At 40.1% G+C, this 26,262-nt stretch overlaps 1 protein-coding gene across 1 annotated transcript in view; it reads right to left on the bottom strand.

The window, feature by feature from the left end:
- Nucleotides 1-1,144: 1,144 nt before the first annotated feature.
- grin2aa (glutamate receptor, ionotropic, N-methyl D-aspartate 2A, a) overlaps nt 1,145-26,262 on the bottom strand; it is a 159,433-nt gene continuing 134,315 nt past the window's right edge. Inside the window, exons 12-15 of the mRNA XM_061748551.1 lie at nt 15,263-15,352; nt 13,901-13,998; nt 10,542-10,780; nt 1,145-6,460 (exon numbers count right to left, since the gene is read on the bottom strand). Of these exons, the coding sequence (XP_061604535.1) occupies nt 4,508-6,460; nt 10,542-10,780; nt 13,901-13,998; nt 15,263-15,352 (2,380 nt within the window). The 3' untranslated portion in view covers nt 1,145-4,507. The remainder of the gene's footprint in view (nt 6,461-10,541; nt 10,781-13,900; nt 13,999-15,262; nt 15,353-26,262) is intronic.

Genomic DNA, 26,262 nt, shown 5'->3' with positions numbered 1-26,262 from the left:
CGACGCTACGGGATCCAGTCGCTGTGCCTACTGAAGCGTTTTGAGGGCTCGTTCCTACGACAATCGGTTTGGGTTTTTTTTCCCCAGTGAACTGAGGGTTCAACGGTTTTGTGAGTACTGCCTTTGAGGGCTACACTAAATTCATGTGTTGTGAGAGAATGCAAAACAAATCTATAGACAAAATACAAACTACTTCAAAGAATAATACTAATAAGTTTAAAGGTCAAAATACAAACCTCTTTTTTAATTAACAGAAGTAACTTGTAATTTCTGAATGGCTTCACTACTAATGGATACAATATTTTCAAAGACCCAGCATCATTTCCAAAGAGCACCTCAACTAATCCCTGTTGTTGATCTGGAAACATGTTCTGTGGACAGCCAAACCAAAATATAAGGTATTTTGGCAATGCACACAACGGTATGCTCAGGTGGTGGAGGACTTGAAGGTATGAAAGGAAGCATGAATTTAGAGGATTACCGAGCACTATTAGAGAGAAATGTGCTAATCGCTGTAAAACAGCTTCTGTAGGTTTGGGAAGAAGCTCGTGGGTTGAAGACAATACCATGCATCCAAAGCACACAAAAATGGTACCGATGGGAAACATTTAATACTTTAAACTGGCCAGGAGAGATGTCAGTTCCAAAGTAAGAGGACAAATTCTAGAAATCCATTGTCAGTAAAAGAAATCATGACTAAATTCAATGGTTAAAAAAAATAATAAAAATAAAAATGGAGGTCGTAACAAAATATTCAGGTGTCTATGACAGTATAGGACCTTTTCTATTTCTTTTTAAATTACATGTGATGACAAACATTTTTTTCTTAGTTTATATTCTAATATTCAAATTTGGTACAATTCAATCTACAGTATTTTGGAAGAGGCTGTATATGTTAGACGCTATAGGATACAATTAAGGGTGCCATCATAATGGTGGCTTGAGCTAAATATAAATTATTACAGTAACAGCTTTACTAGCAACTCAAATAAAACAGGTAAAGGTAGAAGCTACTTCCATTGTGGGGGAAAAAGAAAATTAGTTTTTTTTCATCCTTGTTTTCTGTAAAATAATTCTTCAGCATCAAGTAACAAATGCAGATATTGTCAATCAGACATTGAGTCAATTGTGACAGGACAGCAAATCTTGTGAATGGTGAAGTTTTATTCTAATCGCTCTACAGAAAGAGAGAGATAGCAAGAGATGAGAGAAAGAGAGAGCACAGAAGACCTCCTGTGAAATTCACACAAAAAATATTGTTTTCACTCTTTATCATTTATGATTCTCCATGATGATGTATTCCAGTATGAATTTACAAGTGATGTTTACAGGTGTCATTTTTTATAAGTATATTCAAAATAGTTCATTGAAAGTCTTTGAGGAAGTTGTAGTTTACCCAAATTAACAAGTTAAAAAAAAAGCTTTTCTTACAGCAAACCATAAAGAAAGAGGTCTCATATCTTTGGAGGGACAACAGACTCAAAGTCGAGGGTTGCTTTTTTTTTTTTTTTTTTTTTTTAATTTGTCTTCCTCACATTTGAAGTCCTGACTATACATGAAGGAGTGGTAGGAGAGAAGGAGAGCTGGTGATACAGTTTTAAATTCTCACCTGCAATGGAGGAAGAGAGGATTTCCCACCATGCCAAACCAAGCCCTGACCTCTGACCTGTAATCCCATTGGGCAAAACCGGGCCGGATGATGACCCTTCACGCCAATGAGTGAGTCGGAAAACACCTCCTCTCCCAAAAGAGCAGCAGTGTCATTATGTTAAACATAGATAATCTTTTTCCCCCCTCTCTATCTCAAATATGTATATACTCACACCTGGTTACAAAGCATTAGTGATCATAACAATCATGACAAAATGAAACGAAACAGAAACATAAAACATTGTTACATCTGGGGTTGCATGCCATCACCTCATTATTTATCATTAAATGTAATTAAAATACATTTGCCATTAAAAAGAGCAGGGTTGTCATCACAAGGGTGCATGTGTGTTCCAACATAAAACAGCATCAGTTTACATGACAGTTCTGCAAAAGTAGAAAGAATCGAACAAATTGCCATGAGTCCATAATAAAATGCAAGGGTGCTGTTTGATATATATATATATATATATATATATAGTTTACAAGTGAACATGGTTCACTCATCAACTCACACAAGCAGCATGTGGAGATGTATATGTTAATAATAAATATGCAGATAAGATCCAAACAAAAATTAAGGACATGTTGCTCATCAGTCAGTGGGTTAAGCTGAAGCAATGAAGCAATGAAAGGAAGTACTCCAAGAGAAAGAGAGGGTGATATGATGTGGTTGTTGAGCATCAACTGAAATGCAGTCAAATGCAGTCATTTAAAAAAAGAGGGGAAAAAAAATAAAATAAAAATAAAATAAATAAAAGCATTTTCATCAAAGGGTGGCTGAAGGCTCTATTTGTGGATATTTAAAAACATCCTTCATTCTGTTATAGTGCACATTTTGGTGAGGGGTGAAACTGCACATCAGTCACAACCTCCTCATGAGCACAATCCCCTCTTTCCCTCCTAAACTGGAAGACCTTAACATGTCAAAATGAGAAATGTTTTGGTATTGTTTGGTGCTGCTATGAAATTTCTTTTAAAAGTTTTTTTTGGGGGTTATTTTTCTACAAAATAATCAGTGTATGACTATGTTGCTATGGTTGACACTCCCTCAAAATGCACAGAATTATCATCCTGGGGTGTTTCATTTTTCAAGCAAATCACTAAGTCAGATAAGATGTGATTTTTTTTTTGTCTTTTTCAACTGTACATGTTGCACAGTAAAAATGCTACAAAAAGAAATGTGCAGTCATTTGTACATGGTGTGCATATGCACACATTTTCTGTAACCCGTGTCAAAAATAACAGAAATGAAAAAAGCATGATTGTTTTGTGTCTTCAAGCTTACCCAAGGGCTGCCATGCACACACAAGACTTGCTCCATACCATCTTGCCCGGCTCACCTCATACATACATCTTAACATATAACGGTAAATATAAATCAGCAACCCTGCTTGACTGAATGTAAATAAATTGATGACCAAGAAGAGGTAACTACAGCACACTACACTATTTAGTGGTTAGATAATGTGTGTAAAAAAAAAATTAATAAATAAAAAATCCACAAAATTAAGGGAAACATTTCTACACCCTAGTGATGTGATCAAGCAAGGGAGGGGGAGGAGTCACACCTTTCCCCCCCCCCAAAAAAAACAACTACTACCCTGTATATCATCTGCAAGGAGGTCATAGAACAATAAAAAATATGCATCCAGTCCACAATTCTGATGCATTTGATTTTCATCCTTGTTATCCACCCATTTGCTGTGTTCTTGTTCACCATTCTTGCTCTATTGCAACAGCAGCCTCTAAATACGACAATGATTTACTAAGGTCAAAGTTTCGATTGTACAAACGTCCATCCACAACATCTGGCAGGACAGGCCCCCCCCCCGCCCCCTTTTATTTTTTTAGATAGAAACATAGACAAGAAAGTACTTCATTGTACGTGTTTTTCCTCATTGACAATGAGGAAAAAAACAGCCCATGCAAAAGAAGCTACTGCTTGTATTGGTGTTTTTCAGAAAGCAACGCTTTTTAAAAGCAATTGTAGGAAAGAGGTTTAAAACTAATGGTTACTGTGCTAACAATTAAGCAAACACTCAAAGCCTACAGGTGGATTTAGTGAAATAATCGCTAATAAATCTTAAAATTTAATAGAATCAAAAAGCAGTAATTTGCTTCAGTCTTTCCTGCTTGTCTACCATGTTGTCAGTTAGTCTTTTAGATCTGTCAGTCTGTAAACATTATTCATTGGTAGCACCTACCCTACTCCCGTCACTGTTCCCAAGCTTGGTCTGAACAACTGCTCGGAGAAGGTGGATTCTCCTCTCTGTGCCATTTAGCCCATTCATGTCCATTTTATCTCACTCTCAATGCACTCTGCCTGGTGTCACAATAGCCACATTTGTCAGAGTAATAAGCAGCAGACTTTTGGACTGGCTCATTGTGGCATCCTGCCGCCCTGTAAAGAATCCTAAACCAGCAGGTTGGAGAAATATAGACCAGGAGGATGGTTTCAAAGAGAAATCCTAACCTGTGTTTTACCTTGTTGCCATCTTCCATGATCTTCCTCTGTTTGTTCAATCACGACAAATCATCTCTCGCCCCCCAAAAAGCACATCTCTGGAACCAGGCTTACCATCAAATATGATGAAGCCAATAACTAATCTCACATGTATGTCATGACACATAATGGTAAAGTACTTTCTAAAGCAGCCAACTGATTATTAGTACATGGTAGAGAATGGACAATTATGATATCACCTGCAAAGACAGAAGCTGTACAGTTACACCCAAATGGGTGAAGGTTCTTTCTGAACACAATGTCAAGAGAAGAAAAGTGCGTCTATGACATCCCTTAGGGGATAACAAATTATAATACAAACTCAGAGAGCAGAACATATATAATTTCTGACTAAACATCTGACTCCAGACTAGGGATTTTTTTATACACCCGTCTATTGCTGAATTGAGCTGAGTTAAGGACACCACGCGAGGCTGGGTACGCACAAGTCTTATTGGCAGAGTAAGGCATTACATGCTCCTTATTGTACATGTCGTTAGCTATCCGCCCATCTCTTGAGCAGTATGAGGTGGTGGATTTAGCGGAAGAATGGAGATTGTTTGCATCGTTGCGTGTTTTGATGGGGGGTGCTCCAAGAATCGCTGCTGGCGAAGCCGCCGCCAACTGTTTGTAAATATCAGAGGAGCTACGCCCGTGGATCAGTCTGCTGCTGGTGTCGTCCCTCAGTGAGTGGCTGAGGAAAGGGTTTTCCGAGCCATGGGCCGGGTACAGGGACTTGCTCCTTTTGCTCTCCTCTAGGTTGTGATTAAACATCATAGATTTGGGTCCGGTGCCAACCAGTCTGCCAGAGTAGGGACGCATGCTGAAGAGGTTTGCGTAGTGCGAGTCAGATGTAGAATCCACAAAGCGATCCTTCTCCTTAAGGCTGACGCTGCGTGCTGGTCGGCCCAGGTCTGAATCCTTGGGCTTTTCTAGCAGTATGTTGTCAAAGGAGTGCTGACGATTAAGCCTCAAGCGGTTTCTCTTCTGGACATGTGGCCCATCTGTTTGCGGCCAATACAGGCCAAACATTTCATCAGGTTGCTGATGCTGTTGGTGGTGGATGGTGGGGCTGACCAAGGGGTCTGCAAGAAGCTGATCCTCACTAATGTCATACAGGTTTGCTGTGTGGAGACATGCTTCACATCGATTATATGGTGAGCGGGTGGCAGAAGCTGAGGCGGGTCCTGTAGGGGTGTAAGTCACACCTGGAGGGTAGCCAGCAGTGACCTTTGACAAGCAGGAACGGCAGTGTGTCTGTTTGTAGCGATCAATTGATTCATGTGGGGAAAGGTTTTTCTCTTTCATGCTGTAGTGTTTCGAGTAAGTTGGTTCTGTGAGATCTGAATCTGCGTGATGCAGCGGGGATGAGTTCAGATGGATGATGGGTTGATCACATTTTCTATAATTATCACTGTGGTCAGAGTATATTTCAGGATATTCCAAATCATCGGCTGCAAGGCCACGACTCTCACGGTAGTGTATGGGGTCTGAGTGCAAGCTCATCTCTCGGTCAGAGTCAATCGTGTAGATTTTCTCTCCACCTGCTCTCCCAAGTTGGTTTGGTCCACCACTGACCTGCTTAGTTTTTAAGTAAGAAAGCTCCACCTCACTACAGTCCCTTGGATATTTGGAAGTCACATGTCTTTTTTTTAAGTTGTCCTTGGGTTTCAGGTGCTTGTTGATTTCTGGGTCCTTGTAGGAAGCCGCTCTGCTAGAGCAGTCAGAGATGTCAGAGTGGGCTGTATCGTCGGGGAGGTAGCGCTGTGTCTTCATTGATATTCGTGGCTCTGGCATTAGCATGTCAGGCATGGGCGGGGGGCCGGGTGGCACCGAGCGGAGCGTATCAACTGACTTCTTCCACAGAGTTCGAGGTGGTTTGGCATTGGTCTGGACAGTGTCAGCACTAACTGCTACCTCGACTGAGTTGGGATTGGCATCGTTCAAGGTGAGAGGATGCTGGCCTCCCTGGAAAATGTAATTGTTCAGGTGGTCTTTGTGGCGGGTAGCAATATAAGACTGCAAGTCACCTGTGTCACCATACATCATATCTTTGGGAGCATAGCTTCGGTTGTCAGCATAAATGAAGTTGCCCTTTTCTGCCATCATGTCCATTATCATGGGGCCGGCTGAGTGCATGAATTCACGTTTGGGTGAGTTCATATGAGAGCCAGCCAGGTTAGACATGTTGGTCATGTGCTTGGCTGACTTAATGAGCTTAAGCATCTTGTCTTGCGGACTAAAGTCCAGATCTGTCTTTTTCTTCATGTCGATGTGAACTCCATGGATGCAACTCCAGATACCCTGCATGGCAACAGATTTTTAATAGTTAAAAGAGTGAGTCATAAGAAAGACAAAAGACAAAGAAGAGGAGGTGAAGAGGTCATGTGATAACATGAAATGAGACAAGAATGAATTGAACATAAAAATGATTCAGACAAAATGAGGAGAGGTAAGATTATTATTTATACACTTTAAGCCAAACATGCTGTGTCCAATTCATTCAATAGGCTGTGACTCAGCAAGTCACTGTCTATTGAACTTGTTGAGACTTCTTCACAAAGAACGTTCATCTTCCGTCAAAGAATTTTGTTCAGCTTTTAGAGAAAAAATTTAATGCTGCTTCATTGGGGTTATGGCACTACAAACAACCTTGCATATTTAATATGAATCTAGTCTCGGCCCCATTGCCAGCACAAAAATATCCTTTATGACTAAAAGCCAGATCATGTTTATTTCATAGCAAACATGGATACAGAATAATGTAATGCATTAGAACCTTAGCAGTGCATTTTGTATTGACAGTTGACAGCGGAAAAGTTGAGTGAGAAAAAGACATTTTGTATCCCATGAGTAAACACCTGTAATTGAGGGTGAGAAATTCTGTTTACACGAAACAACACCTTTTTAAAAAAATCCTATTCTAGTTACAGAGTATTACTGTACATTTCCCAACTCAATGTGTTTTTTGCAGGGTTATCAAAATTACTTTTAGGCATCTCTCTGGCCCGTATCAGTTTGGAAAATCGCTTGGGCTACAATGTTGTGGTCACATTATTTATCAGCAAATTATACAAGAAAGACAGCAGGGAGATTGGTCAAGTTAGGACCTGCAATGGAAATAGTGATATATGCCTTAAATACACAGAGAGGAAGGAAGAAAACAGTGATTGGTGGGGGGGGGGGGGGGGGGGGGGTAATTTAAACAGTACTGTAATAGCAGCAAGCTTTAGAGCGAAGTCGCGGTAACCATACTGTACAATGCTGTTCTGGCTAAGTAAATAGGTCAGCACTCTCCTTTGTTATGCTTAAGAGAAGAAGACATGGACATGCATCTACAAAAAGCACTGTGGTGTCTGCACTCTTGTTTTGCTTGTGCAAAATTTTGTTTAAAATATTAATGCAGTGGAGGGGAGTACATAGTAAGTTTAGAGTTGTTTCTTTTGGAACTGTAAGTTATTGTAAACCATATCCCCACTAGGGTTTGAACAGATCAGTCGATTATTCGACATGTCTACTTTACCACAGCGCAATGGCAATTATAGCTTAAAGTTGATTAATCACCATTTACATGTTTTGGCAAACAGCAACAGGTGGTGGGTGCGTGCCGCAAATTGGCACCGGTGCCTCAAGCGTGTGGAAATAAAGTACAAATGTCACTTATAAAATAAGTAAGTCTATCCTGAAATGCAACCCCAATTCCAATGAAGTTGGGACACTGTGTTAAACATAAAAAAAACAGAATACAATGATTTGCAAATCATCCATCCATCCATTATCTGAGCCGCTTATCCTCACAAGGGTCGCAGGAGCGCTGTAGCCTATTCCAGCTATCATCGGGCAGGAGGTGGGGTACCCTGAACTGGTTGCCAGCCAATCACAGGGCACATATAAACAAACAAACATTCACACTCACATTCACACCTACGGGCAATTTAGAGTCTTCAATTAACCTACCATGCATGTTTTTGGGATGTGGGAGGATGTGCCTGGAGAAAACCTACGCAGGCACGGGGAGAACATGCAAACTCCACACAGGCGGGTCCGGGGATTGAACCCCGGTCCTCAGAACTGTGAGGCAGACGATCTAACCAGACCTGCACCGTGCCGCCGATTTGCAAATAATTTTAAACCTATATTTAATTGAATACACTACAAAGAGGTTTAACGTTCAAACTGATAAACTTTATTGTTTTTAGCAAATAATCATTAACTTCAAATTTTATGGCTGCAACACGTTCCAAAAAAACTGGGACAGGTGGCAAAAAAGAAGAAAAAGAAAAAGTTGAGGAATGCTCATCAATCACCTGTTTGGAACATCCCACAGGTGAACAGGCTGATTGAGAACAGGTGTGTGCCATGATTAGGTATAAAAGGAGCTTGCCTGAATTGCTCAGTCATTCACAAGCAAAGATGGGGCGAGGTTCACCTCTTTGTGAACAAGTGCATGAGAAAATAGTCGAACAGTTTAAGGACAATGTTCCTCAATGTACAATTGTAAGGAATTTAGGGATTTCATCATTTACGGTCCATAATATTATCAAAAGGTTCAGAGAATCTGGAGAAATCACTGCATGTAAGCGGCAAGGCCGAAAACCAACATTGAATGCCCGTGACCTTCGAACCCTCAGGCGGCACTGCATCAAAAACCGACATCAATGTGTAAAGGATATTACCACATGGGCTAAGGAACACTTCAGAAAACCAAAGTCAGTAAATACAGTTTGGCGCGAAATCCGTAAGTGCAACTTGAAACTCTACTATGCAAAGCAAAAGCCATTTATCAACAACACCCAGAAACGTTGCCGGCTACTCTGGGCCCCAGTTCACCTAAAATGGACCTATCCAAAGTGGAAAAGTGTTCTGTGGTCCGACGAGTCCACATTTCAAATAGTTTTTGGAAATTGTGGACGTCGTGTCCTCCGGGCTAAAGAGCAAAAGAACCATCCAGACTGTTATGAACGCAAAGTTCAAAAGCCAGCAGCTGTGATGGTATGGGGCTGTGTTAGTCCCAATGGCATGGGAAACATATATGGGTTGCATATCTGTGAAGCCACCATTAATGCTGAAAGGTACATACAGGTTTTGGAGAAACATATGCTGCCATCCAAGTAACGTCTTTTTCATGGACGCCCCTGCTTATTTCAGCAAGACAATGCCAAACCACATTCTGCACGTGTTACAACAGCGTGGCTTCGTAGTAAAAGACTGCGGGTACTCGACTGGCCTGCCTGCAGTCCAGACCTGTCTCCCATTGAAAATGTGTGGCGCATTATGAAGCATAAAATATGACAACAGAGACCCCAGACTGTTGAACAGCTGAAGCTGTACATCAAGCAAGAATGGGAAAGAATTCCACCTACAAAGTTTCAACAATTAGTGTCCTCAGTTCCAAAACGTTTATTGAATGTTGTTAAAAGAAAAGGTGATGTAACACAGTGATAAACATGACCCTGTCCCAGCTTTTTTGGAACCTGTTGCAGCCATAAAATTTTAAGTTAATGATTATTTGCTAAAAACAATAAGGTTAATCAGTTTTTATGTTAACTATCTTGTCTTTGTAGTGTATTCAATTAAATATAGGTTGAATATGATTTGCAAATCATTGTATTCTGTTTTTGTTTAACACAATGTCCCAACTTCATTGGAATTGGGGTTGTAAGTAGAAGGGTTTTCTTAGAATTTTGATGTCAACTTTGGGGGTGCGTATTATACATGGGTGCACATTATACACAAGAAATTTGGGTAAAGTATGACTGTCTGCAAGGCAGTGAAGGTATTTGAATGTGATTGGATGAGCAAATGTCTGAATGTGAGTGGATGAGCAAGTCAGGGGACGTCGGGTGACTGCACCTGGGGACAGCAGGAAGGTATATCTATAATGGGGAGAATCAGCTGTGCAGATAGCGAGTTCACAGCTTAAAAAATAAAGATGTCGTCAATTTGTCGACATCGCCTCGAGTATCATTGCTTTTGCATTGACTACAAAAACATCTGAAGCTGTTCAACCCCAAGTGCCCACCATGTAGCTGTATGTGTGTTCATTGGGTATTTGTGTTTTTTGTAAAACATGCATTTCTACAGCAGTCAGCTTGCTCTCCTGTTTGGAATGGTGAAACTTGATCAGCAACACGTGCAACCCGCTGATAAATCCCACAAAGAAGTGACTCACAATTCTGTCACCTGACAAGTTTACCTCCACCATTAGCTACTGTATCACTGCAGTTGTTACATTATTGGCCAAAAGGTTGAACAGTACAGTTTCATTACATTGGTACATTTGCATTCTGAATAAAACTGAATGATGAATATAAGAATTTCCTACAAAAACTCTAAAAAGACACAGAGATGTTTGTCAAACTCCTGTACCGCAACATCCTCTTACCCGACTAATGGTGAAGAGAAGACCCGGCCTGCCAGAGCAGACTCCTGTGAAGCAGTATCTGAGCCTCCAGTAGAAGAGATGCTCAGAGACAAAAGTGATGAGTGAGAGCCCCATGGCAGTAGCTAGCATGTAGAAGACCCCCGCCATGTTGTCCACATCCAGCTGGCTTGACATCACTTCATTTTTCTCATTGTGGCAAATGCCCGTCAACCACTGAGCCTCTAATTCTTCCATTTCACCTGAGAGGCACAGAAAGAAAGCACAACTTAATCCCTCTTTGGAACGCTTTAGATGAGAGGTGCTCGAAGTCAGGGGTCCTTGAGGGACTTGCACTGAGTCCTCAGCAAACACTTTTCAGGAAAGGCAAAAGAAGAAAACTCACAGTACTTGACAATTTGTAATGGTTATTACCCATTGACTTCATAACTCTCATTATCGAGCAGGAGAATAGTCCAATGTCTTATGTACTCTGATGAATGTCTGAATGAGTGCCATATAATGAGTTAAAACCATTATTGTTTTAGCATCAGTTCAAAACACAGCAATCGCCACTTTGGAAACAATACATCTTAAACTTTTTACAAAAAAGATCTTAATTATCTGTGTTTTCCTTTCTTTTTAATCCTTTGTGATATTAGGAGCACAGCTATAATTAAAAGCAAGCTATAAAACTCGAGCTGCAACTCGGTGCTCTGAGGTAGACCACTTTAAAATGTTTGATAAAGTCTGAAGTATTTAAGCCTTGCAGAAAAAAAAAAACAGGATATCATTTAGTCAAAGAAAATGCTTTCATGCTTACATTATAATAAAAGGTTTAGGACATTCACTTAATGCTTGCCAGGGAGCTTTTTTGTAGAGGAGCAAAAGCAGTTGCTAATAATTTATAGCCATTCAATTCCCCCTCTGTAGCATTAGATGAATTGTTGAGGGTATTAACCCTAAAGTTAAACATAAACACAAAGTACAAGATGTGACCATTGTTTGCCAGGAAATAAGTACACAATTAGTTTGTTGTGGAAATAATTAAGGGATGGCAGCACGGTGGAGCTAGTGGTCAGCACATATGCCTCAAAGTTTGGACTTTAGGGTTTGAATCTAGGCACCGGCCTGCCTATATAGGGAAATCTCACATATTTGTCAAGGTATAAACCTATACAAAGGGTATTCAAAATATACTTTGACCTACAAGAGCAAGCAGAATTTTTTTGGGTGAAATGCAGCATTTTCAGTCATTTACCTGTCCTGTAAACAGCAATTATTTAGACAATGTTGCTGTGTAATATGTTTGAAACTTTCCAAAAATGTTATCTCGAAAACCAGATCCAATTTTCTATTTCTTAAATAAGATGATTAGCTAAGCTATGCATCCTGGTTAAATTGGTTAGTTAGGAATAGTATATAGTAGCCAGTAGGTATGGGAATCAATAAAAATTTTACGATTCAGAATCCATTATTGATCATGCCTACCGATCAGATTCCTTATTGATTCACTTATCGATTCTCATCGGGTGATGGAATTAAATAACACAAATGATTTTGGATATCATGGATATCATTATCATTATATTTATCATTATGTGATACGATAATAAAACTTATGTTTCTGCATAGTACTACAACCCTTTGATGAAATTAAACCTTTATTGAAGTTTTGCAAGTAGCCCCGGTATCATCTTTTTGCCTGAAATATAGCCAAACTTTAGAGTGCTTCTGCCTTGTTGTTGGAAAAGTTTTGGACCAAAATAAAATTCTTTTGGACCAAAATACAATTCTTGCAACAGTGCTGTACGATAATATATACCTTGATATCAATTGAAAACATTAAAATAAATGAAAGCGTGGTTAAAAAAAAACTAAATACATTTAAACGATGATGATGAGATGTCCACTGGGCAAATTAATACCTTTCAAAATATCTGGTTGCACAAGCAGTATTCAAGGAATGTAATAAAGTGCAAGGAATTCAATAAACACAATAACGAAGGCACTTTGTTATTGTAAGTAACATTCAAGTATGCCTATCATTTTACCAATTAAAATGCGAATAAATAAACTTTTGAAAGGTTGGTGTTTAGGAACACATTTGTCAACTTGTTCAGAAGGCCCTGGTTGTGGTGTCTCATTCTGAAAAACTAGGGGCATTATATAAAAGGAGTACATAAAGAAGTGAAGAAAAATGAGACAAAGATGAAAGTAGCCTTGTGTGGCTACTTGCTATACAAGTAAATATATGGATGCCTTGTTAGCTCTGTGTGCTGCGCTTTAAATAAAGTGAATAAAAAAGACACACAAGACTGCTTTTTGAGAATAACACACCAACCCCAACCGGCCAACCGGAACAGGTGGCCCGGCTAGTGACAACTCTCCTGACACAACTGTGACAGCAACTCTTAGCATTGGATCACTCGACTCATGGGTCGATAAAGAACAAAGCTAGCTCCGAGAACTAATGTGAAATGCAGGGCGCATTGATCATGTGCACTTCGAATACACCTTGCGGCCCGGATCTATTGCCATTGCTCGGGGGCCCATCGCTGTGCTGGTGCAGCTGTTGGTGGAAAAGCACGCCTCTGTATGCAATCCGTGGTGACTGGGTGGCAGTATCCCCTCCTCACTTGACTAAGCGGAATAAAATAAACTACAGAATTCCCTCAGTAGCTTCGAGGGGAAATCTAAAATAATGATAGGGCTATAACCGATAAAGGGTTATAGCATATGGTCAGCGGTTTTACAACATACTACAATATATATCATTATACCGCATAGACATCATTACTCATTTGGGATGTTAGAACAACTGATAATGGAATCGTCAGGCAAGCAAACAAACAATTCCTACGAATCTATTTACTTGGAACCGGTTGTCAAAAAGAACCATTTTTCGATTCCCATGAAAAGTAGTCAGTAGATTAGTAACACCAACATTTTCAGTATTTTAGGTCAGTATGCAATTGTATAAATGTAAATGAAACACATTGTAAGTATCTCATTCATCTCTGATTTGTAGGTGAACATTTTTTCTTGTTGGTCTTAAGGCCAGGGTAATAAAAAATACGATTCAGCTAATGTCCATATACAAACAGAGAGAATTAGTACTGCAGAAAGGAATCTATTAGAAACGTTGCACACTTTGCTCTCTCTTTAAAGCAGCCTTTTGTGTCCAGAATAAAACATCAAATGACTATTTATACTTCACTGCTTCACCTTTGTGTTGTCAGCAGACAAGGCATTTGGTTTGTGTATGTGTGTGTTTGCGTGTCAAATAATTACAACGCTGGCAAGAAACGGTGCAATCCGCTCCCTAAAGTCTTAATGCCATACTACTGGCATGTGTGAATAGTCCTGTGATTGTTTCTCACCATCTCCAATGATGGCCAGAATAGCCAGATCCACCTGTCGTTTCCAGTAGGAGCCTTTTTGGAGAGCAATGCCATATCCAGTGGTGGCAAAGATGTACCTGAATGCAACACGGTCCAAAGGTACGCACACAAGCACAGACACATTTTATTAATAATCATTTTTGACTTGATTGGTCCGGATTCTCTCTGTATTTTAAGTATATTTAACCAAAGCAAGTGAATAGTGATTACTAAAACATGCACTGGAAATCAAATTACATACTGTACTGTTTTGCTCCAAGGCTCCTCCTACAGTTGTACAAATCAACAACAGTAAATGTACATTTGTTAAAAGAGTTGTGTCCGGGCTGGTTAACCAGTATTATAGACCACGAATGTAGGTGTTCAGTGGTCGCCATGGCAATGACAGCAATGCTGGTCTTTGATAGAAGCCTCCAAAATGATCTTGAAACTGTTATTTCATGTCAAGTTACTCTACATTGCTGCTTTAGAGTGAACATTCACCACGCTATGTACTTCTTGTCAGGGCCAGTGATAATTGTATTCCATCGAAGCGTTTAATCCCTCCGTGTCAGATATGTTGACAATGAAGCAGATGCTGAGCTAACCTGCAGTTCTTCTGACACCAGTGGCACCATGACATTGGATTAGAAAAGAAGTAAAGGTGGTGTCACAAATCACCTATGGAGTACTAAGGCAAAACATTACAGCTCCCAAACAAATCTTCCTCCAATATTTCCAACAATGATTAAGGCACTACTGAGCAACTCTGCAGTATGTTTATGTGAGAGTGTATACAGTTATACCATTTTGGAGATGAACAATAAGCATATAATAAGAATAAGTTTCAATTTTAATAAAAAATTTGATTGGGGATTAACTATTAGACTGGCAAGTTATTCAGTGTTAACGCATTCAAAACTTGAACTTTAATGCAAACTCCTGTGTTCTATGAACTAATGTTTTTGTCAATAGACGCAGGTGAATTCGCATCCTGGTGCATGTCGGTGAAGCTTGATAGCCTTATTAATCAATCCCGTGAAACTTAATTGACTGCTCCAACTGCAACCACTCTGAGTGGACATACGCAGAAAAGATACCCTCGGAATGCTACACACGAGGTACAGTTGATGTTAATTTTTGTATTGCCTCATAACAAGGGATAGCATCTTTATTAAGATGGTGTTGGGATGTGTAAGTGTAAAATTAAAGAGAGAGAAAAAAAATCAAGAGTAAAAAATACAGAATGACTAAAGTATATAATTATTTAAGTATGTAACCGAATTGGGAAACAAAATAGATTCAAGCGTTAGTCAATACAGCTGGCCAGAGTAAAAAAAAAAAAAAAAACGGTTCGGTTACCCGCTGCCAATGGTCACCAGCTTACATCCCTCATCTCTGCCAGCCATGTAGTTCAACACTGCGGCATCATAGATGAAGGCATCCAGTTTACTGTAAGGAAGGAGCATCAGAAAAAAGGAAGGGGATAAAGACAACATATGTGTGGAACCAAATTGTTTTTAGAGTGCGAATGACAAGAGAGAAACCGTCCAGAATGTTCTGTTTGTGGGGATCAATTCAGTGCTAAATCATCTCCAATAGGACTTCAATCCAACCGAACCAAAGAGAAAACAGAGGGGAGGGGCTGCAGTTTATTACACACACTTCACTGATAATAATAGGGCCTTGGAGGCACCTGGACAACAAACTTTAGACAAACCCAAACATTCACACTATCCTTTTTTGCTCTGTCTCTGCCTTTGACCTCTCGCTCACCCACACATACATCCACACACAGAATCGGCCCTGACATTTTCAGTGTAACTGATGCCATCACGAACACACACACACACACACACACACAAACACACAACCCTGCTAATAGTGTAGTGACCGCCTGGCATTTACGGATTGTCAGATCAGCCCTTTAACAAAGGCTCACAGGCAACAGTTAAGCTTTGGAATTAGCTTAAGCCAGCAATGGCTCCATAAAAACTGTGAGTGTAATGTGTGATTGTGTTTGACTATAAAAAAAACAAACAAACATGAACTTCCATCCATCCATCCATTTTCTGAGCCGCTTCTCCTCACGAGGGTCGCGGGCGTGCTGGAGCCTATCCCAGCTATCATCGGGCAAGAGGCGGGGTACACCCTGAACTGATTGCCAGCCAATCGCAGGGCACATAGAAACAAACAACCATTCGCACTCACATTCACACCTACAGGCAATTTAGAGTCTCAGATTCATGCATGTTTTTGGGATGTGGGAGGAAACCGGAGTGCCCGGAGAAAACCCACGCAGGCACGGGAGAACATGCAAACTCCACACAGGCGGGGCCAGGGATTGAACCACGGTCCTCAGAACTGTGAGGCTGACGCTCTAACCAGTCGCCCACCGTGCCGCCAAATGTGAACTTATTTTATAAAAATAAAAAGTTTTCTTTTTTTATAGATAATAATAATTACAATGATTATTGTGTGGCACGGTGATAACTGGTTAGAGCGTCTGCCTCACAGTTCTGAGGACCGGGGTTCAATCAAACGCCTGTGTGGAGTATGCATGTTCTCTGAGGACAGGGGTTCAATCCCTGGCCACGCCTGTGTGGAGTTTGCATGTTCTCCCCGTGCCTGCGTGGGTTTTCTCCGGGCACTGCGGTTTCCTCCCATATCCCAAAAACATGCATGGTAGGTTAATTGACAACTCTAAATTTCCCATAGGTGTGAATGTGAGTGCGAATAGTTGTTTGTTTGTATGTGCCCTGCGATTGGCTGGCAACCAGTTCAGGGTGTACCCCGCCTCCTGCACGATGATAGCTGGGATAGGCTCCAGCATGCCTGCGACCCTTGTGAGGAGAAGCGGCTCAGAAAATGGATTGATGGATGGATGATTATTGCTAATAATACCAATATATTTAAAGGAGCCTTTCGGAATCCCAAGGAAACCATATATAAAGTTAAGAAGAAAATCTTTAAAAGTACACCACTGAAAATTACAGGTAAAGCTGAGTGTCATCATTGGACCTGGATGACAGAGGAAGTACAAATGATGAGGCAGAGGACAGAGCCTGGCGGAGCACTCACTGTTGGGGGGGGGGGCGCGGGCTGTCAATATTTCACGAAATAAATAAGTATATTTAAGGAATGTAAAACTTAGTACTAGTATGTATTAAAATTAATAAATGTCAATGCTTTTAACTGATTGTTTTTAAAGGCCCTTAATACAAAGCCAAATACTTGGGAATGATTGAAATATGATAAAGCAACATTGACTCATCAGCAACTATTTTAGGTACAAATTTAAAAGCTATAGCTAAGGTGTACTTACAGAAACTTTCTTATATTATACAACCCCAATTCTAATGAAGTTGGGACGTTGTGTTTAACAAATAAAAACAGAATACAATGATTTGCAAATCATGTTCAACCTATATTTAATTGAATACACTACAAAGACAATGTATTTAATTTTCAAACTGATAAACTTTATTGTTTTTAGCAAATAATCATTAACTTAGAAATTTATGGCTGCAACACGTTCCAAAAAAGCTGGGACAGGTGGCAAAAAAAGACTGAGAAAGTTGAGAAATGGTCATCAAACACCTCTTTGGAACATCCCACAGGTGAACAGGCTAATTGGGAACAGGTGGGTGCCATGATTGGGTATAAAAGGAGCTTCCCTGAATTGCTCAGTCATTCACAAGCAAAGATGGGGTGAGGTTCACCTCTTTGTGAAAAAGTGCGTGAGAAAATAGTCGAACATTTTAAGGACAATGTTCCTCAATGTACAATTGCAAGGAATTTGGGGATTTCTTCATCTACGGTCCATATTATCATCAAAAGCGTCAGAGAATCTGGAGAAATCACTGCATGTAAGCGGCAAGGCCGTAAACCAACATTGAATGCACGTGACCTTCGATCCCTCAGGCGGCACTGCATAAAAAAACGACAATGTTTAAATGACATCATCACATGGGCTCAGGAAAACTTTAGAAAACCAATGTCAGTAAATACAGTTTGGCGCTACATCCGTAAGTGCAACTTGAAACTCTACTATGCAAAGCAAAATACATTTATCAACAACACCCAGAAACGCCGCAGGCTTCTCTGGGCCCAATCTCTTCTAAGATGGACTGATGCAAAGTGGATAAGTTTTCTGTGGTCCGACGAGTCCACATTTCAAATTGTTTTGGGAAATTGTGGACGTCGTGTCCTCCGGGCCAAAGAGGACTGTTATGGACGCAAAGTTCAAAAGCCAGCATCTGTGATGGGATGGGGCTGTGTTAGTGCCAATGGCATGGGTAACTGTCAGGTTCAAACAACCTAGAACATTTAATAAACAATAAACAAGGAAGGAAGACAAAAGATGGTTCATATACTCGCGAGGAGAACGGTTAGAGTTGTTCGCAGTTACAATCTGCTACCGCTCTGAACAAATTCTGCCGATTCCTCTCTTTTTATTTTCTTAGGGCGGTTCCTAGTTACACAGACGTTGCTGCTATCTTGAGATAAGGGCACACACAGCAGCAACGAAAACAATCACATATATGACTCATTGCGCAGATGTGTTCTTCATCAGCGCTGATTGCTTCAACCTTTGACCTTCGACCGCAAAATGTTCCAGCCTCTATCTTTTGATGAGGGCACAGTCCTCTTCACAGACAACGTCAACTTTTATGATACAATCAACATTATACTGCTAAATGCAGTATAATACTATAAGAGTAAATATGGGATAACAAATGTACATTTATTCTAACAGTAACTTACACATGTGTGAAGGCACCATTAATGCTGAAAGCTACATACAGGTTTTGGAGAAACATATGCTGACATCCAAGCAATGTCTTTTTCATGGACGTCCCTGCTTATTTCAGCAAGACAATGCCAAACTACATTCTGCACGTGTTACAACAGCGTGGCTTCGTAGTAAAAGAGTGCGGGTACTAGACTGGCCTGCCTGCAGTTCAGACCTCTCTCCCATTGAAAATGTGTGGCGCATTATGAAGCGTAAAATACGACAACGGAGACCCTGGACTGTTGAACAGCTGAAGCTGTACATCAAGCAAGAATGGGAAATAATACCACCTACAAAGCTTCAACAATTCGGGTCCTCATTTCCCAAACGTTTATTGAATGTTGTTAAAAGAAAAGGTGATGTAACACAGTGGTAAACATGACCCTGTCCCAGCTTTTTTGGAACGTGTTGCAGCCATAAAATTCTAAGTAAATGATTATTTGCTAAAAGCAATAAACTTTATCAGTTTGAACATTAAATATCTTGTTTTTGTAGTGTATTCAATTAAATATAGGTCGAACATGATTTGCAAATCATCGTATTCTGTTTTTATTTATGTTTAATACAATGTCTCAACTTCAAAGGAATTTGGGTTGTAACAATATGTGCTAAATTGTTGTATTTGCAGCTTGCCAGCACCATAGTGATGCTGGCACTGGATATGGTGGACAGGTACACCTCAAGCTGTGGCTGGTGAGTGACTAATAGACATTGAAAATTTTGATAATTTACACAAGAATTCAGTACCTGAAAAAAATAAAATTAAAAAAAACAACCAATGAAGCTGAAGGAATTTCAGGGTTGGGAGTCAGAAATGAATATCCATGATGGCATTGACTCACAGCCATAGAACAGTGTAGCTGATATAACCACTTCAGTTGCGGATTACTTTAAAAGAGAAGCTCTCTAAACATGTTTGAGGATAGGGCCATTTGGGATGACCCCTCTTCACAGTGGGTAATTGTGTGAAACTGTGGTCAGATCCATTGTTTCCGGTCCAGAGCACAGAGAAAAAGAACCACCCAGGCTGTTATTATGATGTCCAGGAGTCAGCTTGTGAAAGGAGTTACCTTTCCCAAGAAGACACAACCTGCGCACATATGTGATTCCACAATTAATTAAAAACAGGACATTTCATAACAATATAGGCTTCCATCCAAATGATGTCTCCACCAAGGACAAGCACAGCTGAAGCTCAAGACACATGCACGCACGCACGCACATACAAACAAACAGGTTGCAGTTCCTTGAAAGTTCTGCTCCAATATTTTACATAGCAATGTGTTTGGTAGGTTGTGTCATGCCCAATCACATCTTGCTTGCTGAAAGCATTCAATCGAGATAATGAAGTTTATTCATAGAGGTTATGAAGGCATTTTTTTTAACTATTTTATATGATTAAAGTTTTAAATTATTGTGAGATTTGTTTTTTGTTATTTTACAAACATGATGAGGTAAAGTCCCATTTACGATGTAGGTCTTGCTGATGGAGAAATTTCAATCTATCCCTCTTACAGCATCCATCCATCCATTTTCTGAGCCGCTTCTCCTCACTAGGGTCGCGGGCGTGCTGGAGCCTATCCCAGCTGTCATCGGGCAGGAGGCGGGGTACACCCTGAACTGGTTGCCAGCCAATCGCAGGGCACATAGAAACAAACAACCATTCACACTCACAGTCATGCCTACGGGCAATTTAGAGTCTCCGATTAATGCATGTTTTTGGGATGTGGGAGGAAACCGGAGTGCCCGGAGAAAACCCACGCAGGCACGGGGAGAACATGCAAACTCCACACAGGCGGGGACGGGGATTGAATCCCGCACCTCAGAACTGTGAGGCTGACGCTCTAACCAGTCGGCCACCGTGCCGCCCTCTTAGAGTATATTCTACAAAAATATTAAATATTATATATATAATATAACATTATTATATTATAATATATAAATATTTCTGCAGCAAGCCTCAATGTGAATTCACTTACACGTGTCTGTTCTTTTAAAAACCCAAATTTTTCTAACTTTCCTGAATTTTGAGCAACTTAGGCTCCAAAGTATGATCAAATGATTTAAAATTCGCCTTCCGCATAGTTTTAGTTCTTCCGGCTGTAGCAGATTGCGCGTGTAAATCCTGTCAACATTATGTGTGATCAGAGCTAAATCAGCCATCGAGCCTTAAACAGTTGAATGCCGCAGCATTGCTCATCTGCTAATGCCGCCAAATAGAATTATCAATGAGGGAATTACTACACATGCAGACCCACCAGTTAGTTGTTCGAGTGCAGATACGCAAGCATACATGTTTACTTCATAAAGGCTTTTGCTTAGAGCTTTGCCTGTTTATGCGATATGATTTGTGTGACATAGATACAGTAGGGGTTTATGTCTCGATCGCTCATGTATTACTTATGACTAATTAATGATAGAAAATGGGCTGAAAAGGCATAAAACAGATTATGAAATATATCCTGGCGTGAATATTCTCATTCATCCAGGTCAGTCCAATTGCGATCGATTCATTGCCATAAGTATGCAATACAGCAAAGTAGAAAACACATATTTTTTTGATTATTTATTAGGCTTTACAGGATTGGGATTTTTGGGGCCGATCACCAATCAGCGAGTTTAAAAAAACGATAACTGATCACCGCTCCGATCACAAGATCGAGCAATGTGTCTATTTAAATGACCTGTTCATTTATTGTATATACTTGTGTACTTAAAAATTATATTTACAATAGATAATGTATCTTTGTTCATCTATTTATGCCACTGAAGTATAGTGACAGACAGAATAAATGAATGGTCTTCTATTAGATGGCAGGAAGTACATACAGTAATTAATCTTTTTTTGTTTGTTGGTGTGCCGTGAGATTTTTCAATTGTAAAATATGTTCCTTGGCTCCATAAACGTTGGAAATCACTGCTCTAGTCAGGTCAGGTTAAACCAACATTACAACACGACAGAACAAATGGGTGCTAACGCTGTAATTAAATTACTTTATTGTAATTAAATTACTTCACCCACACCGAATCTTTAGAGCATGATTCAACAGAACGGTAGCATGTTTACACACAACCGTTAGTGCTAGCGCTAGCTTGCTAGGCTACATAACATTTTGTTGCCTGCTTGTGAGCCGTATCATATTAAAAGAAGGGGAACATACCATACCTCAAGCAAGCCTTAAACAAACATCCTCTCCTGTCCTGAGCACCGGTGACCACCAACACATGTTTTTCCCCATTTTGTTCTTATAATACGGTCGGCGCGATGCACACCACGGTAACGAGTGTATCCGGTCGCATTTGACTTGACAAGATAAAGCCCAATGATTGTAAAAAACGGGATCCGATGGTATTGGAATACAAGATTTTATTGGAGTAGTCTGACATAGTGCAATCGTGAAAGAGCAATTTTGTCTTGTAGTCTGATCTGGCAATTACGTGTTGTCTGTCCCACACCGCCGACATGTTTTTGTAAAAAATAACTATTGGGTGTCAAATATTTACAGTGCTATGTCAAAAGACATGCGACAAGGCTAAAAATAAAATAGCTTTTGGATTAAAATATGCTGTGCACGATGGCGACTCTGAGTCAATCAATGACGTCATTGATCGGATTGGCGAATTATGAAAGCTGATCAGCATAAAATGCTAAATATCAGCCGATACCGATCAGGCCGACCAAATCGGTGTCAAGTCCATTATTTATACATATTTTAAAGCTGTATGTACTTCCCCAGACTCTTATTAAGCTTCCCCACACTCCCATTAACCTCTACCATATACCTGTAAACATTTTCTATACTTTGAAACACCTTTTAAAGTCTTAAACAAACAGTAATGCACAGTATTACTGCACACTGTGTACATTTTATTCTTTGTAGTAAGTGTTTTAATGACTTGCTTTTGTCTTCATTTTTTTTTTTTTTTATGTTTTAGGCTAGGAAGCGTTTATTTAGTTTATTACCATCCATCCATCCATTTTCTGAACCGCTTCTCCTCACTAGGGTCGCGGGCGTGCTGGAGCCTATCCCAGCTGTCATCGGGCAGGTGGCGGGGTACACCCTGAACTGGTTGCCAGCCAATCGCAGGGCACATAGAAACTAACAACCATTCGCACTCACAGTCATGCCTACGGGCAATTTAGAGTCTCCAATTAATGCATGTTTTTGGGATGTGGGAGGAAACCGGAGTGCCCGGAGAAAACCCACGCAGGCACGGGGAGAACATGCAAACTCCACACAGGCGGGGACGGGGATTGAATCCCGCACCTCAGAACTGTGAGGCTGACGCTCTAACCAGTCGGCCACCGTGCCGCCTTAGTTTATTACCATACACTCAAAATCCTGCGATATGGTGAATTATGTGCAAGATGAACATGAAAAAATTAATAAAATCGCAATGCAGTGAGTCCGCAATAGGTGAACTGCGATATAGCAAGGAAACACTGCATATTATTTTGGATTCACATATGCTTGTATAAAGTCACCACTACTTATATTTTTGATTATTCTACCACTCCCATCTCCTTCTTCCCACTCTACCCTCATCTTTAATTTCTATGTTTCCTTCTTTTGTTGGTACCCTCTACTCTAACCAGTACCATTTTCCTTTTCTCCACTCTACATCTCTCCACCAATTCTTCAATTTCACCAATCAGATAATTTGCCCTTGACTTCTAGCACCGCACTACCGATAACCCCATGCACCCCCTTTCTTCCTTTTCCCATGGGATGGTGGGATGATTTCACACCTCTATTTTCTCTCTTTTTCCTCTCACCATCTTTACCTTGAATCTTCTAGCCATGCAACCACTCAAATCTTCCAATATGTGCTTGGTTCACTGTGTTATAACCCTTAAACACACCCATCTCTAACACACATACACACAAGCAAAAAAGTGTGTGTGAGTGAGTGTGCACCCCCCCCCCCCCACCCCCCACATCCACACACACACACACACACACACACACACACTGCAGCCTGTCCCATTATAGAGACCAGGCACTAAAAATAGATCCTGCTGTTCCCAGTGAGGAGTCTCATTCATCCCCAGTCTCAAAGGAGCTGTCACATACGTAACAGCAAGCACACTCTCAGACTTGCAATTACACACGGACACACACGCGCACACACCCTTTGTATTTGTGAGACACTTGTGGAATCACACACATGAGCCGGTTCCTCCTGATAATTTAGGCATTTTTTAAAATTGGTTATACTAGAGCTGTGCGATATATTATTAATTGTAGTGTAATATAAAGACGTTTCTCATACAATATAACTCTTTGTTATTTTTCAAAATGTTTATTTTCTATTTCCCTTGCTGCTAGTCAGGTAATCCCGTAGTTTCTTTTCCTCTGGTTAATAATATGCTTACATCAAGCAGAAAGGGCTCCAATGCCCACCCACAGCAGACTACGTAGAAACGCGATGGCCCAAGGGCAGCCTCGCCTGGCGAAGAAACGGCCGATCCACAGGGAGCAGAGCCGGGTGCTGCGAGGTGTGTTCTGAGTTCGATGATCAATGTGTCTTGCAATGGACTATGTGGAACTAAACAATGTACAGTAAATGGTATTGTTTGTGTTGCCTTTGGGGGAAAAAAAATCGATCTTTTTTCAAGGCTTATACTGGGCTCTTTACTCTGCAAGGCTAGGAATACACATATATTAGATTACAGGGGAACTAAACCCAAGATGTCAAAACTTGGTTATATTTTAAACGTGCATATCTTCTTCATCTGATGCTGTTTACTAGTGCTACGAATGAATGGGAATGAAGTCGAATCAATTCTCGAATAAAAAAAAAAAAAGATGAGAATGAATGCAAAAATCTGAATTTTCACATTCAAATGAAAACGAGTCAATGTACTTTTTTTATTCTGACAAGTGCTACTATGCCTTTGTTTACTTCTGCCGACATTTTGACTTACTGTGCATCGCTTCTCCACATGAACACATTGTGGATTCACCAAGAGTGGAATAAAGTTTTTTTTTTTTTTTTTCCCAAAACGGGGTCATCGCTGAAGGAGGATTGCTTTTTAGCCTAGCGCTCCAATGAGCTGCACGGAAACATGCAAGCAGACATGGGGCCATCACTGGATAAGGCAACCGCGGTGGCAAATTTGATGAGAGAATGTTGATCCAACACAGTGTGTTGTGAAGCTACTGTGGCTAGGTAACCAGCAGGCTAGCTAGAAAGGCGGCAGTTTGGTCCAGTCGGTGAGGATTTATGGCTCGGACTAGCAGCGCAAAACAGACCATTCTACCTGTGGCCAAGCTATGGTGAGAAATCATCATTAAAATAAGCCATTTTAAACTCAAAAGAAAAACTTTTCTTTAGGGAGACGCAGCTAAAACTCATCAGTCATAAGTCAAAACGGCATACTCTCATCGGTTCAACAGATAAAAGTTTTCAAATAATCGAATTGGATTTTTCATTTGTTGGACTATTATTTTGGAATAATACAAGCAGCAACAACTTGAATGGATTAGTTATTCGCTCGTATACATCCTTACGAATAGCGAGTGGGGATATAGACCCCAAGTCTGAGCCATACTGTTTACTTAAATCTACAAAGTATGAATTCTAAAAAAAAAATTTAAAACAGCACATCTACTCGCCTACGGGGGCTGCCATGTTTACATCTTTTCACAATTTGCAAAAAATGTGACATGTAACAGCCTTTCCTGCATGCTTTACTGATGAACAAAACCAGACAAGAGTTTGTAAATATTCAGCAAAGACTAGCTATATGATTGTTTCAGAATAGAGAAAAGTGACAAAAAGCAGCAGTCATACAGTCTCATGTCGAATTTTCATGAAACTTGAGCGCTCTGATTAAAACCATGGTATTTTCTCAATCATTCAAAAGAATTACTAAGCATTTGGCTTCCTACTTTTAGCGTTTGTTCCCTCTCCTGTCTTTCCTTTTTTTCTGGCAGCCACATGTACCACCAAGACTGCATCCACGAATGAGTCGCTTAGCAGTCAGTTCTTACCAGGTGGAATGAAACATTTTGCATTTTTCCAAGGTGGGTGTCGGTAGTAGTCTCAAGACAGTTTTAATTGTATTAAAGCAACCTTATTAATGAACTTTCACAGTAGAAGTGATCATAACACTTATGACTTTAGTTTTTAAAACTGACATATTTAAATAAAGAAAATATCCTCAAACCTTAATAAAAGCCCAGGGCCCTGGTACACCATTCCCATTTGGAAAAAGAAATTCAATACTGTGTATCTTTTTACTAAGGAAAATGACAAATAGTCATCTGATTACCAGTCTGGAAATAGTTATGTTAGATTACTTGTTAAAATTGGTCATATTGCATTACTGGCATAACTGGTTATCGGGGTATAAAATTATCTATATTGGGATATAAAATTGTGTCTATATCACACAGCTCTAGGTTATGATAATAAATCATCAGTGTTTTTCTGTTTATTACTAAAGGAATATGCGTATGGGCTCATATAGGCTATGCAGAGTGATGCCTGTGTTGCTGAAAAATTGCTTTCATTAGTTTGATTGTAATCAGGAGCATACCTTGTCTACTCTTGCCTAAAA

This window comes from Phyllopteryx taeniolatus, chromosome 16 (assembly GCF_024500385.1).
Source record: "Phyllopteryx taeniolatus isolate TA_2022b chromosome 16, UOR_Ptae_1.2, whole genome shotgun sequence".
In the NCBI taxonomy this organism is placed as follows: domain Eukaryota; kingdom Metazoa; phylum Chordata; class Actinopteri; order Syngnathiformes; family Syngnathidae; genus Phyllopteryx; species Phyllopteryx taeniolatus.
This window is presented reverse-complemented; position numbering and strand designations above follow the sequence as displayed.